Raw genomic sequence first — 13,558 nt, forward strand, 5'->3', positions numbered from 1 at the left:
GCCACCAAAGTGGAGCACGCGAACTTAACTACTCGGCCACAGGGCCGGCCCCCTTTTTTACTTTTTATGTGATGAGAAACCAGAGAATCTAGAGAATAAAATTTTCAAAGTAACAAATTATAGATGCTTTTTTCAAAAGAATCATTGACAAAGTAAACCAAATACCCACCTGGGTGTTGGGGTCATAATAAGTTCCCGCCAAGGGGTCATAATAGTAGCCAGTTGCAGAATCATATATGTAGCAGTCAGATGATGCTAGAAGGAATAAAACCAGAGCCAGCGTTATTCCCTGTCCAATGAAGCCCTTGCTAGGGACTCACCAAGAACAACCCAGAATGAGGCTGGCTAACCCGAATAGGTGTAGAACCTGTAGATGGTGCTTTCTCTGAATGAGCACCCCAGTCAACAGCATCTCTTGCCAACTTTGTGACCACAGAGATTTCAATTAATGAATACTCAAGCCAGAAAGAAACAAAAGAAATAAAACAAGGTCACTTACACTGTTGTCCTTGTCGATTTGTATCAGAAGACCAGTCTGAATTTCTGCTACCTCCCCTCCTATCTCGGAAATATTTTTTACCCTATCACAGAAAGGCAAGTTAAAATTATGGAACTTCCGATAGCCATTAACCTTAACAGTCACCCATTGGAGAGAATTCAAGATCACTCTTTCAGTCACTTGAGGATTTTACCAAGAGCACGCCCCACCTGCTGAGGCCTACCTGATAGTAGTGCATGTGGTCAGAGTGGTCCCCAGAATCATTTCTGCAACAAACAATACATGTCACGAGCCTGCTACAAAAGCCACCTGAGGAGTGTCTAATCCTATAGAGTTGCTGAGAAACTCTTCTCCCCATTTTGCAGAGAAAGGAACCAACCCAGACAGCAAGCAGGCCTGGTGGTGCAGAGACTCCTGAAGGGAGGAGCAGTGGAACTCTTACAAAGCTGTCTGCTGGAGCAAAACAGCAATTGAGTTGAGGGTGCTAGAGCAAGATCTGTCCCATCCCTGTAAGCCTGCTGCTCTGATGAAGCCATTTCTCAGTCACCACTCCGAGGTCAAGATGAGTGAAGGAATAAAGAGGAATTAGATTTCTCAGTGCTATGTGGGAAGTCATGACAGCATTTTCTTAGGATTACAAGGGGCAAGGAAGTATCAAGATTTTTCTGTACATCCAAGACTGTACCATCCGTCAGATCCAAAGATACCAGGCAGTCAAGAGGGAAAGGACTGAAGTACCTAGTACTACAATTTAAGAAAAAAAAAAATTTAGAATCAGAATAAGGAAAGCTTCAGAAAAAGAAGATACAGATATACATACTTGAAACAACCCACACTGGGGAGGCATCATGTCTTACTATCTCTGTCTCTCTAGCCAGAAACAGGAGTTTTCTCCCAAAAACTTGAGTTGGGGAAGCACAAAGTAGCCCTACCCCTCTGCTTTACCTTCGTTTTCCAGTGGCCAGGTTTACAGCTACCATCTTCCCATCAATGCTAAATGGTGGATCAAGGTTCTGCAAGATCTTCACTACACGAAGAGCTTCCTGGGGAACCAAGGATACATTTGAACCAAAAGAGAGAAATGGCCACGTCCTTTGAAAGAGAACTGAACATGGATTTTCCTTCTCAAAATAAAAATTTACTAAATATTATGTTCTGGTCATTAACTGTAATAGGAAGAGCACACTGGCAAAATAGGCAACTCTTTTTTTTTTTTGTTAAAGATTTTATTTTATTTTTTTCTCCCCAAAGCCCCCCGGTACATAGTTGTGTATTTTTAGCCGTGGGTCCTTCCAGTTGTGGCACGTGGGATGCTGCCTCAGCATGGCCTGACGAGTGGTACCATGTCTGCGCCCAGGATTCACACTGGCGAAACCCTGAGCCACCGAAGCGGAGTGCTCAAATTCAACCACTCAGCCACGGGGCCGGCCCCAAAACAGGCAACTTTTAATGAAAGGTTGCTCAGAACAGTGGTCAGAGTAGACGCCAGTTTCCGGTATAAATTTCAGAAATTCAAATCCTCTTCTTTTAGGCTACAACTGTCATCACATCAAATCTAATTTACAAAGTCCCTTGTGATTTTTGAGCAAAAAATCCCAACAATTTTCATTATCTTCACATTACTTCCATAGAAAAGGGCCCCACAACTAGAAATTCAAGCCACAAGAATCTCTTACAGCAACAATTTGAGGAAAAACAGGAAATGTCCTGTTACCATCAAATATAAAACCATCTGTGGCTGGGCAAAACAAATTTAAGAAATCAGAAAATTCACTAAAATTTTGAAAAGTTCGGTACTCAGATTCTTCACAAGTGACTAAGTTCTCACTTTATTTTAACTGGAAATTATAAATGCTATAAAAATGGATCTAGAAAACCACTTAGCGTTCTAACTTTCAAGGGCAGTCATGTCATCTGAATGAACATTAAACCCAAAGGAAAGAACAAGAGGGGTTATGACACCAGAGAGCACACGAGAATTCCAATGATAGTCTTTCAAACCTTCTTGAGGTTGCTATAGCCAGGTGTCCCTAGTCCATTCCAAGGGGCGGGAAACTCACCGCATGGGAGTCGAGGTCAATAAAGCCATAGGTGTGGCCCATGGGGCCAGTTCTGTTCTTGATGATACGGACATTGGCAGTAGTAAGGCGGACATAGGGCTCCAGCACTTCCACTATCACCTCAGGTGGAGTGGAACGATAGATGCGTTTTAGCATGATTGCTGAACAAACCAAGCACAATTGGGAGAGAAGCAAGGAAAGAGAAAGGTTAATTTTTGAAGAAGTCCTCAGAGCCTGATTGTTGTTTTTTACTGTAGATGACTGCAGATGCTACTCTGCTCTAGCAAGGCTGATTCTATAAAGAAATGCTAGTCAAATACTTCATACTTTGCTTTACCAATACTTAGAAATCTAAAGTTATGCCTTGGTGCATTTGAATCGCAACTTGCTATTTGGAGGATGTAGATTCCTTCAACTAGTACAGCAAGGCCTGCAGAAAACAATAGTCTCTACAGTCAGGCTGGGCAGTTTTACTAGGATGTGGAAAGCAGCTGGTCCCTAGCCACAGCACAGGCCATATATGCTCCAACTGTGATGGTTACAGTCTGGTACGTGCCCTGATAAACCACTTACTTTTGCTCTCCCCATCCTGGCGTGTCTCCCCAGACCATGGCTCCTTTTCTCGGTCTCTTCGGAAGGTGAGCCCTTCCCTTCGAGAAGGAGGCAGATACCTTTCTGCTTCTCTCTTTTGATGTCCCAAGCGTTGTTCTTGGCCTTCTTCCCGCTTCTTGTGTTCAGGTTCTTTATCAGCTGACCTTAGGGGCTGGCTGGGTTGTTTTTCTGATGGTGTTGGTATGGATGTTTTCTGAGGCTGAGGGTAGGTTATTAATTCTTGCTTGGCCTCTGTCACTACAGGAACAGAAACAGAAAGAATCTCCAGCAGGTTTTATCTGAAAAGCACTACGGCTGTGATTCCTCCTTACCTGCCACCAAATACTCATATTGAAATGCTATTAATAATCTCAGAAATACCTACAAAATAGTCTTCTGATAAGACTTTAAGCCAGGCTAATGAGAGAGCACACGAAAGAGTTCACAGAAGAAATTATCCAAGTATTTAAACAATTTAATCTTATGAGTTTTCTATCACTTTCCAAACATTTCAATTTAAGAAATCCTTCATGACACCCTGGACTTCACTATTACAACCAATGATAACAGATATGGGGACAAAATTACCAAAGATATGGCCCTTGCTAGAGGTTTGGTAGAAACATATATCCCAAATGCGTATGTCTAGGAGCCCTGCTTCTTCCATTGTTATGGTACTAAGACAGCTGTCTCAAATTCTGTAAGACCACAGGCCCCCTCCACTCCCACAAAGCTAAGAATAGACCTACCTGCATACAGCTCATTTATATGCAAATAATTATAATGGGCAAAAGTCCTTCAAAATATAAATGATTAATTCCAAATCTCTTTCTACAACAGGATAATTTGTCCAGTTATTTAGGGATATATTTTTGCAATTAATTCATTCTTGGAGGATTCACTGGAAGTTATGTGGCTCAAAAAGAGACGTTCTATGGGAGAAACAAAGAATACTTAATAGTAGCGACAGGCAACTAGTGAACACCTGCTTTGTATGTTTCCAGGTTAATGTTGTTTCAGCAATCTTGGAGGTATGGTGCCCAATCATTTTATAAATCATCTATTCATTTGTTAGACTAGACTAAGAAAGAAGGCTTTCTTGAGGGGAAAAAACTCCCACAATTTTGCCTAATCTGAAGTACTACAACAGGTTAAAAATCTCAGTTGTTTACTTACCTTCCCATACATTGGTTTGGTCTCTAGGGCATGTAGAGTCTTCCTCCAAAGATTTTCAGAACACGTGCTTCGCAGCCCTCACTAGAGAGCAGAATCTCCACCAGAGGCCAAAAGCTCAGCTAAGAAACTATTTGTAGGTATACTAAGGTGTAACCTTGGAACAAACAGGTTCTTCAGAGGCTACCTGGATCCCTGCACTGAACTGTATTTTATGGTCATGCCCTAGCTTTCCTTAAGGGATAATATCGGAAACAGGCATATAATAGTCATTGCTATCGGACTGTTGTTACAGATGCCTTTGATAGATTCTTTAAGGTTGTCTACCTAAGAGTTCTCTGGAGAAATTTACTTTAAAGTCAAGTGATTGAGCTGCTGGTAGGTTTATTCCTCTATAAAAATAATGTGTACTTCAATCCTGATTGTTTTCTCTTCTTTATATGTTTACTATTACTTTAACAAATGTTTTTCTGTTGAAGATCCTGAAATATTTAGATAGAGTATAAATGAGAAAATAATACTGCTAACGAATGATGCCCAATAACTTCAGAGAAGCGGGGGATGGAGGGTCACATGGACTAATGCCACAGAGTCTCTGTTTCAACCTAACATCCTTAAATGTATTCTAAATAATACTACTACTGACTTCTAGTCAGCTGCCCACTTAGCCACCTCAGTCTGAGGAGCTGGCAACCCATTTCTTTCCCCTGGTGGAACTCTGAGATCCAAAATCGTCCACTAACAGGTCACATGAAGTTAGATATCACATTGCACTTTAAAGAGCTTTACAGATCAACTTGTATTTGGTGATGACCACTCTTTAAAGACAAAGAAAGCACGAAACTTGTTTTACTCAGTGCAGAAAATAAAAACCACCATAAGCACTACCTCCACTACCACTCACCTTCCCTTGGGCACTTGCAGAATGAACATGAAGATCGGTGTCCACCAGTGTTGGCCTTACACTGCAAGGGAAAAAGAAAGAATTCAATTTGACCAAAAACATTTTTAAAAACCTTATGTATATCCAACACAGTAATATCTGCCAAAAATGAAAGAAATAAGCCATATCCCAACCCACCATAAAGCCTAAGGGTCTGATGTCCACCAACTCATCAGAGCTGGCAGACAGCATCTGGTGAGCGGCTACCTGAGAGCTGCCTTCTAACAGGGCATCTGGACTTCAGAGCAGCCCAAATGCCTTTACCCTGGACAAGGATTTCTATAACAATTACATTTAACTAAGAAAGCTGGACTGTTAAATGGTTTATAGGATACTATTGCCCCAAAGCTGTTGTCATTCACAGTGTGCACCCAAAATTTGGTCCAGAACTGATTATGAGAGTCCCATTCAGTTTGGTTGGAACTGGGAAGAATTCAATTATCAACCCCTTTTTCAAACACTGATTTAAAAAAGGGCAAAGGAAGGTAAAGGAAGACATATTGGTAGTGCCTCTAATAGCTATTTTGAGGATGTCAAAAGGAAAAGGAACATTCACTAGCCCAGAACAAGGGAAGAGACACTTTGCAATGTGAATGTAGTTCTTTTTGTCTGAACCTACGAAAAAAAAGGTGAGCAGACTGCCCAACCCCAAAGCCCCTGAACTTTTGCCACTGAGTTTCCAAGCGCTATGAGGGCAGAGTTGACTGGCAGGAAACCAAAGAGCAGGAACCATGAAGAGGATGTTATTTGAGTAGGGCGTTATAGAGTAAGAGTATGCCAGATGCAGGAGAAAACAATAATAATAGCAGCAGGAGTGGCTAATGATTAAACAGCACATGCCATGAACCAGGACTTTACATGTCATCACTTATTGATCTAGACAACTATTATCTCCCCATTTTGTGGGTGATAAAACTGAGGCCTGGAGAGGTTAAGTCACTTGAGTAAGGTAATTATAATTGATTATTTCCTTGTTCTCTCTCTATAAGCAGATCATACACACAGCTCTGCCCATTGTCAAGTGACAGTGGTGCCTCCCGGCATGGTGAGCACCCTTCACCTCTGCACTGTCAGCCTTGGCCACATGTCTTGCTTTGGTCAATGAAGTGTGAGTGAACGTGACCTACACAGGTCTGGCAGAAGCTTTAAGAGCCAATGCTTGCGCGCATGAGCCTCTTGTTCTTTCCCTTAGCCAGGAGAACAGCACTGCCACACGGGGACTGCTCCTTCAAACTGGGTCCCAGAATGAGAAGCCAGAGAGCAGAACAACAGCAATGACCCATAGCCCCCGACATGTAATGTGACTGAAGATATGTTTGTCAATTTAAGCCACTGGGATTTGGGGACTATTTATTATTACAGCAGAGCTGTAAGTGGCAGAGTCAGGATCTTAGCCTTGGTAGATATAATTTAAATACCATAAAATTCACCTGTTTTAAGTGTGCGATTCAATGATTTCTAGTATATGTAGAGTGCAACCACCACCATAATCTAACTTTAGAACATTTTTATCATCCCCTAACAAACCTAGTGGAGTCATTTCCCATTCTCACCCCTAGTCCCATGGAATTGTGATATATGGTCTTTTTGTGTCCAGCATAGTTTTTTTGAGGCTCATCCATGTTACAGCACGTATCAGTACCTTATTCCTTTTTATTGCCAAATAGGATCCCATTGTACAGCTATACCACATTTTGTTTACCCATTCAGCAGTTAATGGACATTTGGGTTGTTTTCACTTTTTGGCTATTATGAATAATATTTCTATGAATATTTTTTAAAAAGTCAGCACATTCTACAGCAAGTCAAAGGTCACATATGCAGGGTTGGTAACTCAACCCTTCCAAAAAAGCACAGAAATTACAAAGTATCCCCAAGACAGCTAAGCAAGTAGCCTGTCATTTTAGGAGACAATGTAACCAAGCCATTCTGTTCTTTCAAGCAAGAGTCTTGGCAATAGCTGTATAATTCTTTCTTTCTTTAAAGATTTTACTTTTCCTTTTTCTCTCCAAAGCCCCCCAGTACATAGTTGTATATTTTTAGTTGTGGGTCCTTCTAATTGTGGCATGTGGGATGCTGCCTCAGCATGGCTTGATGAGCAGTGCCATGTCCGCGCCCAGGATCCCAACCAGCAAAACCACGAAGCGGAGCACGCAAACTTAACCACTCAGCCACGGGGCCAGCCCCAATAGCTGTATAATTCTGACATCAGATAGTACCATTTGTTTCCTGCCAGTTAACAGAAAATAGACTTCAAAAATTTCCCTTTAATGCTAGCTCCCTCCATCTCCAATTATGAAAGAAACGATATATGTGCATTATAGCTGATATGTAAAGTATAAGAGAGATGGGGGAAAAATCACCAACAATCCCAAGATGTAGAGGCAATCACTATTAAAATGTTAAATGTTGGGGCCAGCCTGGTGGCGCAGCGGTTAAGTGCACACGTTCTGCTTTGGTGGCCTGGGGTTCGTCAGTTCGGATCCTAGGTGTGGACATGGCACCACTTGGCAAGCATGCTGTGGTAGGCATCCCACATATGAAGTAGAGAAAGATGGGCACGGATATTAGCTCAGAGTCAGTCTTCCTCAGCAAAAAGAGGAGGACTGGCAGCAGATGTTAGCTCAGGGCTAATCTTCCTCAAAAAAAAAAAAAAAAAGTTAAACATTATCAAAATTTTAATGACATTTTTGCAAAAATGGAAAGGTGATCCTCAAATTTATGTGGAATTGCAAGAAACCCTGCATAGCCAAAATAATTTTTTTTTTCCAAGATTTTATTTTTTCCTTTTTCTCCCCAAAGCCCCCTGGTATATAGTTGTATATTTTTAGTTTTGAGTCCTTCTAGGTGTGGCATGTGGGATGCCACCTCAGTAAGGCCTGACGAGCAGTGCCATGTCTGCACCCAGGATCCAAACTGGCAAAACCCTGCAGTGCGTGAATTTAACCACTCGGCCATGGGGCCGGCCCCAGCCAAAAGAATTTTGCAAAAGAAGAACAAAGTTGAAGGACTCACATTTCCTGATTTCAAAACTTACTACAGAGCTACCATAATCAAAACAGTCTGGTACTGGCATAAGGACAAAAACATAGTCCAAGAGAATAAAATAGAAAGTTATAGAAATAAACCTATAGCTCTATGGCTAATTGATTTCCAATAAAGGTACCAAGACCATTCAATGGGGAAAGAACAGTTAATTCAACAAATGGTGCTGTGACAGGTGATATCCACATGCCAAAGAATGAAGTTGGACCTTTACCTCACACCATAAACAAAAATAATTTCAAAATAGATCAAAGATCTAAATATAAAAGCCAAAACTATAAAATTCTTAGAAGAAAACACAGGGGTAAAGCTTCATGACTTTAGTTTGGCAATGGTTTCATGACACCAAAGGACAAGCAATAAAAGAAAAAACAGGTGAATTGGACTTTATCAAAATTAAAACTTTTGTGCATCAAAGGACATTATCAATAAAGTGAAAGATAACACACGGAATGGGAGAAAACATTGGCAAATCACTATCTGATAAGGGATTAATATCTAGAATATAAAAAACTTTTAAAACTTAACAACAAAATGACAAACATCCCAATTAAAAATGGGCAAAGGACTTTCTGGGTTTTTTTTGCTGAGGAAGATTTGCCAAGCTAACATCTGGGCCAATCTTCCTCTATTTTGTATGTGGGACGCTGCCACAGCATAGCTGAAGAGTCATGTAGGACTGCGCCCGGGATCTGAACCTGCAAACAAGCGGTATAGGGCCACCAAAGCAGAGCACGCTGAACTTAACCACTATGCCATGGGGCCAGCCACAAAGGACTTGAATAAACATTTCTCCAAAGAAGACATACAAGTGGCAACAATCATATGAATAAATGCTCAGCATCATTAGTCATTAGGGAAATGCAAATCAAAACCCTAATGAGATACTATTTCACACCCACTAGGATGGCTATTATCAAAAAAATGGAAAATAACAAATGCTGGCAAGGATGTGGAGAAACTGCTGAGAAATTACCCTCATATGTTGCTGATGGGAATGTAAAACGCTGCAGCTGCTGTCTGTGGAAAACTGTTTGGTGGTTCCTCTAAGAGTTAAAACGTAAAAGTACCCTATGACCCAACAATTTCTGCTTCTCAGTATATACTCAAAAGAATTAAAAACAGATGTTCAAACAAAAACTTGTACATGAATGTTCATAGCAGTCTTATTCACAACAGCCAAGAAGTAGAAACACCCTAAATATCCCTCAACTAATGAATGGATAAACAAAATGTGGTACAGCCATATATTATTCAGCCATAAAAATAATGAAGTATTGGGGCCAGCCTGGTGGCACAGTGGTTAGGTTTGCACACTCTGTTTTGGTGGCCCAGGCTTCACAGCTTCAGATTCTGGGCACGGACCCACACATTGCTGTTCAAGCCATGCTGTGGCAGCGTCCCACATTCAAAACAAAATGGAGGAAGACTGGTACAGATGTTAGCTCAGGGCCAATCTTCCTCACCAAAAAAAAAAAAAAAAAAAAAAAGGAAGAAGAAGAATGAAGAACTGATACAGGCTACAACATGGATGAACCTTGAAAACATGCTAAGTGAAAGAAGATAGACACAAAAGGTCACAGATTGTATGATTCTGCCTATATGTAATGTTCAGAATAGGCAAATCCATAGAGGTAGAAAGTAGATCAGTAGTTTCCAGGAACTGAGGGATAGAGGAATGGAAGTAGCTGCTTAATAGATATGGGGTTTCCTTTTGGAGTAATGAAAAAGTTATAGAACTAGACAGTGTTGACGGTTACACAACATTGTGAATACACTTAATGCCACTGAATTATATGCTTTAAAATGGTAAATTTAACGTTATGTGCATTTTACAACAATTTTTTAAAAAGTTAAATGTATTCCTAAATTGACACCTTAAGGTAGTATATACATGAAATATGAGCACTTTGGTTAAGGATTAACACAGCTAGGCAAATTGCATTTCACTGAGATTAATAAAATGTCAAGTAGGGGCCAGCCCTGTGGCTGAGTGGTTAAGTTTGTGCTCCACTGTGGCGGCCCAGGGTTTCGCCAGTTTGGATCCTGGATGCGGACATGGCACTACTCATCAAGCCATGCTGAGGCAGCATCCCATACGCCACAACTAGAAGGACCCATAACTACAAAACATACAACTATGTACTGGGGGGCTTTGGGGAAAAAAAGGAAAAATAAAATCTTAAAAAATAAAAATAAAAACAAAATGTCAAGCTAAAGTTTTCACTGAGTTTTATCAAGTTCTATAATACTTTTAATGAATTATGGTTCACAAACTATAAATTTTTCATAATTATTTTTGAAATTAGTAGCAATGAAAAATGAGAATTATATTTTCATGTTCATCTGAAATCAAACTGGACTTCTAATAAGAGTATGGCCTAAAATCTTTAAATATGCCATTCTAGAAGAATATGGAGTTTAACAGAGGTAAAACGCCATGGTACCTGAAGTTCTACATCACTGGAAACCCTTAAATATCCAAAAAACATACACCTCCCACAAAATCAGCATCTCTAAATCCACCTTTCCAAACACCAATTCCCCTGTAATCACTCCCAAGAAGGATAACTGGGAAGAGGTTATAAATCAAGGGACTGTTAAATTCTTTCAGTTCATGATGAACAGAAAGCATGGCATATGTCCTTGGGAAAATGTCTCCAATTGCAGGCCCAGAACCCTCTATGGCTGGGGCAGCAGCTGCGAAGCAGAAGTTATGGATGACCTGCCCTGCCCTCTAGTTCATCTGAAGTGAACCAAGGAAGAAGAGCTTTGCCCTTGGCAATGTATGCTACTAGGTAGCATTCGTGGAGACATGGAGGAGTTGTGATGCCAGATCCTTATTTTTCTAAGGAAAGGGATTCTTGGCACTTACCTGTTTGCAGTACCAAAAATCCAGGCTTGATACATACTCGAGGGTGACCTCTTTTTCATGGATCGTTAGAATTCCCTGTAAAGACAAAGACAGAAGCCATTAACATCAACTCTTGGAGAAATGGAGAGACAGGAAGGCACAGAGAGCCTTTCCAGTCCCCAAGCTGAAACACTGTACAAAAAGTGAGCTTATTCATTGACAAAAGGAAATGGTTGTTTTAAGCCACAGATTTGGGGCAGTGTGGCAGAGCAAGCATAAGCTTAGGTAAAGGGAGTGGGAGGTGAAATCAGTCTTCGGCCTTGGCTCCTGTGGGTTGGGGTGCTGTCCTTGGGCAGGTTAGACTCAGTCACCTCCTCCAGAGGTCATGTAGTGCGCTCTCATTTGAGTCCCAGCAAGTTCCCCATCTGACTCAGAAGCTAGCACACTATCAAGAAGCAACTCTTCCTTCTGCAGCACAGAGACACAGGAGCCCTCTCAATTAGCTTTTCCACGGCTAACTCAAATCTCCTTGGAGAGGTAGTAAGGGCTCTTAACTTGGGTGCCCAAAAACTTTGTTTGGAACTCTGGCTGCATGGCAAAAGCACCAGGAGAAAGAGGTACAACGCTGAAGACAGGGAGAAAGGAAGAAGGTAAAAGTTTCACGGCAGGTCACATCCTATAGCAGGAAACTGAATGGCTGGTGATGGCAGCAGTGGTGATGGTGGTATCAGTGGCAGCAGCATCACTCTGGCTTGGAGCCTACAGTGAGCTGGCCATGAGATCTGAGGAGCAACCATTGGCAAATAAACAGTGTAGGAAAGTCTGGCACCGGAACAGGTGGGGAAAGGGGCTCAACAAGCCTGCAATTACAGAGCTCCTTGGCCTTTGCATTTTGGACAAGTCACAAATTCTATTTCACATTAAGAAAAAATAAGTTCGTTTAATAAACACTAGCCAGCAGATATGTGTTAGAGCAGAGGGAAAACAAATCTCTGCCTACTGACAGACCCTCACCCACACTTGTAAGTGAACTAACCGAGGATGCGACTCTGGAACTAGCCCCTGCGCTGTGTTCATTCTCCGCCCTCTAGGGTCCTCTGTGTCTCCTCAGACAGGGCTCTGAGTTATACAAGGCATTTCTTTGCAATTGGACCTCAGTTTCTTGCTTGAATCCATACATCTGTCAAATAATGCTTTACCTCTCTGCTTTTCACACCAAGAGAGTCAAGAGAAATACACAGAATAAAATTATTGTCTTGTCAAAATCAAAGGAAAACTGCCTGCCTATTTAGGTCCTAGAATCTGGTCACTGAAAAATTGTTTCCTGACTTGTTCTTCAGGCTGGAGGAAAATGATGATAAAAATTTGCTAACATTTAGGTGCTTACTTAGAGCTAGAAACAAGAATGTTATCTTATTCAACCCCTTAAATGATCCCACGAAGTAACATTACTCCACTTTACAGATGAGGAAACATGCTCAGAGATGCAAGGTCACCCAGCTGGTGAAAGGCAGGGCCAGATTCCCATCTGGGGCTGTAGATAAGGGATCTTTTACTGCATTCACCAACTCCTGCTTAGTATTAGGGATAGGCATTTTGCCCTCAGGAGCCAATCCAGGAAAGAGAAAAGTTCTGGAGGTAAGGAGGGTCTGGAGAATACCACTCTGCCAAGCTCTAACCATACAGGAGGTTGGTCAAGATGGTACCCTTTCACCCAGAGGTAGCGTATCACATCACTTAAGAACATGGACTCTTGAGGCTGGCCCCGTGGCCGAGTGGTTAAGTTCGTGCGCTCCGCTGCAGGCAGCCCAGTGTTCTGTTGGTTCGAATCCTGGGCGCGGACACAGCACTGCTCATCAAACCACGCTGAGGCAGCGACCCACATGCCACAACTAGAAGGACCCACAACGAAGAATATACAACTATGTACTGGGGGGCTTTGGGGAGAAAAAGGAAAAAAAATAAAATCTTTAAAAAAAAAAAAGAGAACATGGACTCTTGGTCAGGTTCTCTAAATCTGAATCCTGCCACCACTCCATGACCTTCAGCAAGGTCCTTAACTTCTCTGTGTTTCAGTTTCCTCATTTGTAAAGTAGGAATACCAGTACCTACTTCATAAGGTGGTTAAAGATTAAGTAAATTAATACATGTAAAGAGTTTAGCAGGGAATATAGTGAGGGCTCAATAAATGTATTTTGAGCCCTAAGTGCCAGAAAAAGACTAGAATCAGTAGGCGAGACCAGACAGGGTGAAATAGTCAGTCACTTCATCTCACTTGCTTGTCAGACAGCAATATTTCACAAACCATTTCAATCTACTGAAAGCTTAAGCTTTCTTAGGGAATGGTCACTGCATGTCTGAATCTCTCTCTTTATGATAGCACTTAGTGTTAG

General features: G+C 41.5%; 1 protein-coding gene across 4 annotated transcripts in view; it reads right to left on the reverse strand.

Annotated features, from left to right (window-relative positions):
* The window catches only part of RBM6 (RNA binding motif protein 6), a 111,070-nt gene that overhangs the window by 11,074 nt on the left and 86,438 nt on the right, over positions 1-13,558 (reverse strand). For all 4 annotated transcript variants that reach the window (XM_046657201.1, XM_046657228.1, XM_046657219.1 and 1 more), the window contains exons 7-14: positions 11,187-11,261; positions 5,228-5,288; positions 3,133-3,408; positions 2,560-2,720; positions 1,445-1,542; positions 723-765; positions 500-581; positions 170-255 (exon numbers count right to left, since the gene is read on the reverse strand). In XM_046657201.1, the coding sequence (XP_046513157.1) occupies positions 170-255; positions 500-581; positions 723-765; positions 1,445-1,542; positions 2,560-2,720; positions 3,133-3,408; positions 5,228-5,288; positions 11,187-11,261 (882 nt within the window). The remainder of the gene's footprint in view (positions 1-169; positions 256-499; positions 582-722; positions 766-1,444; positions 1,543-2,559; positions 2,721-3,132; positions 3,409-5,227; positions 5,289-11,186; positions 11,262-13,558) is intronic.

This window comes from Equus quagga, chromosome 1 (assembly GCF_021613505.1).
Source record: "Equus quagga isolate Etosha38 chromosome 1, UCLA_HA_Equagga_1.0, whole genome shotgun sequence".
In the NCBI taxonomy this organism is placed as follows: domain Eukaryota; kingdom Metazoa; phylum Chordata; class Mammalia; order Perissodactyla; family Equidae; genus Equus; species Equus quagga.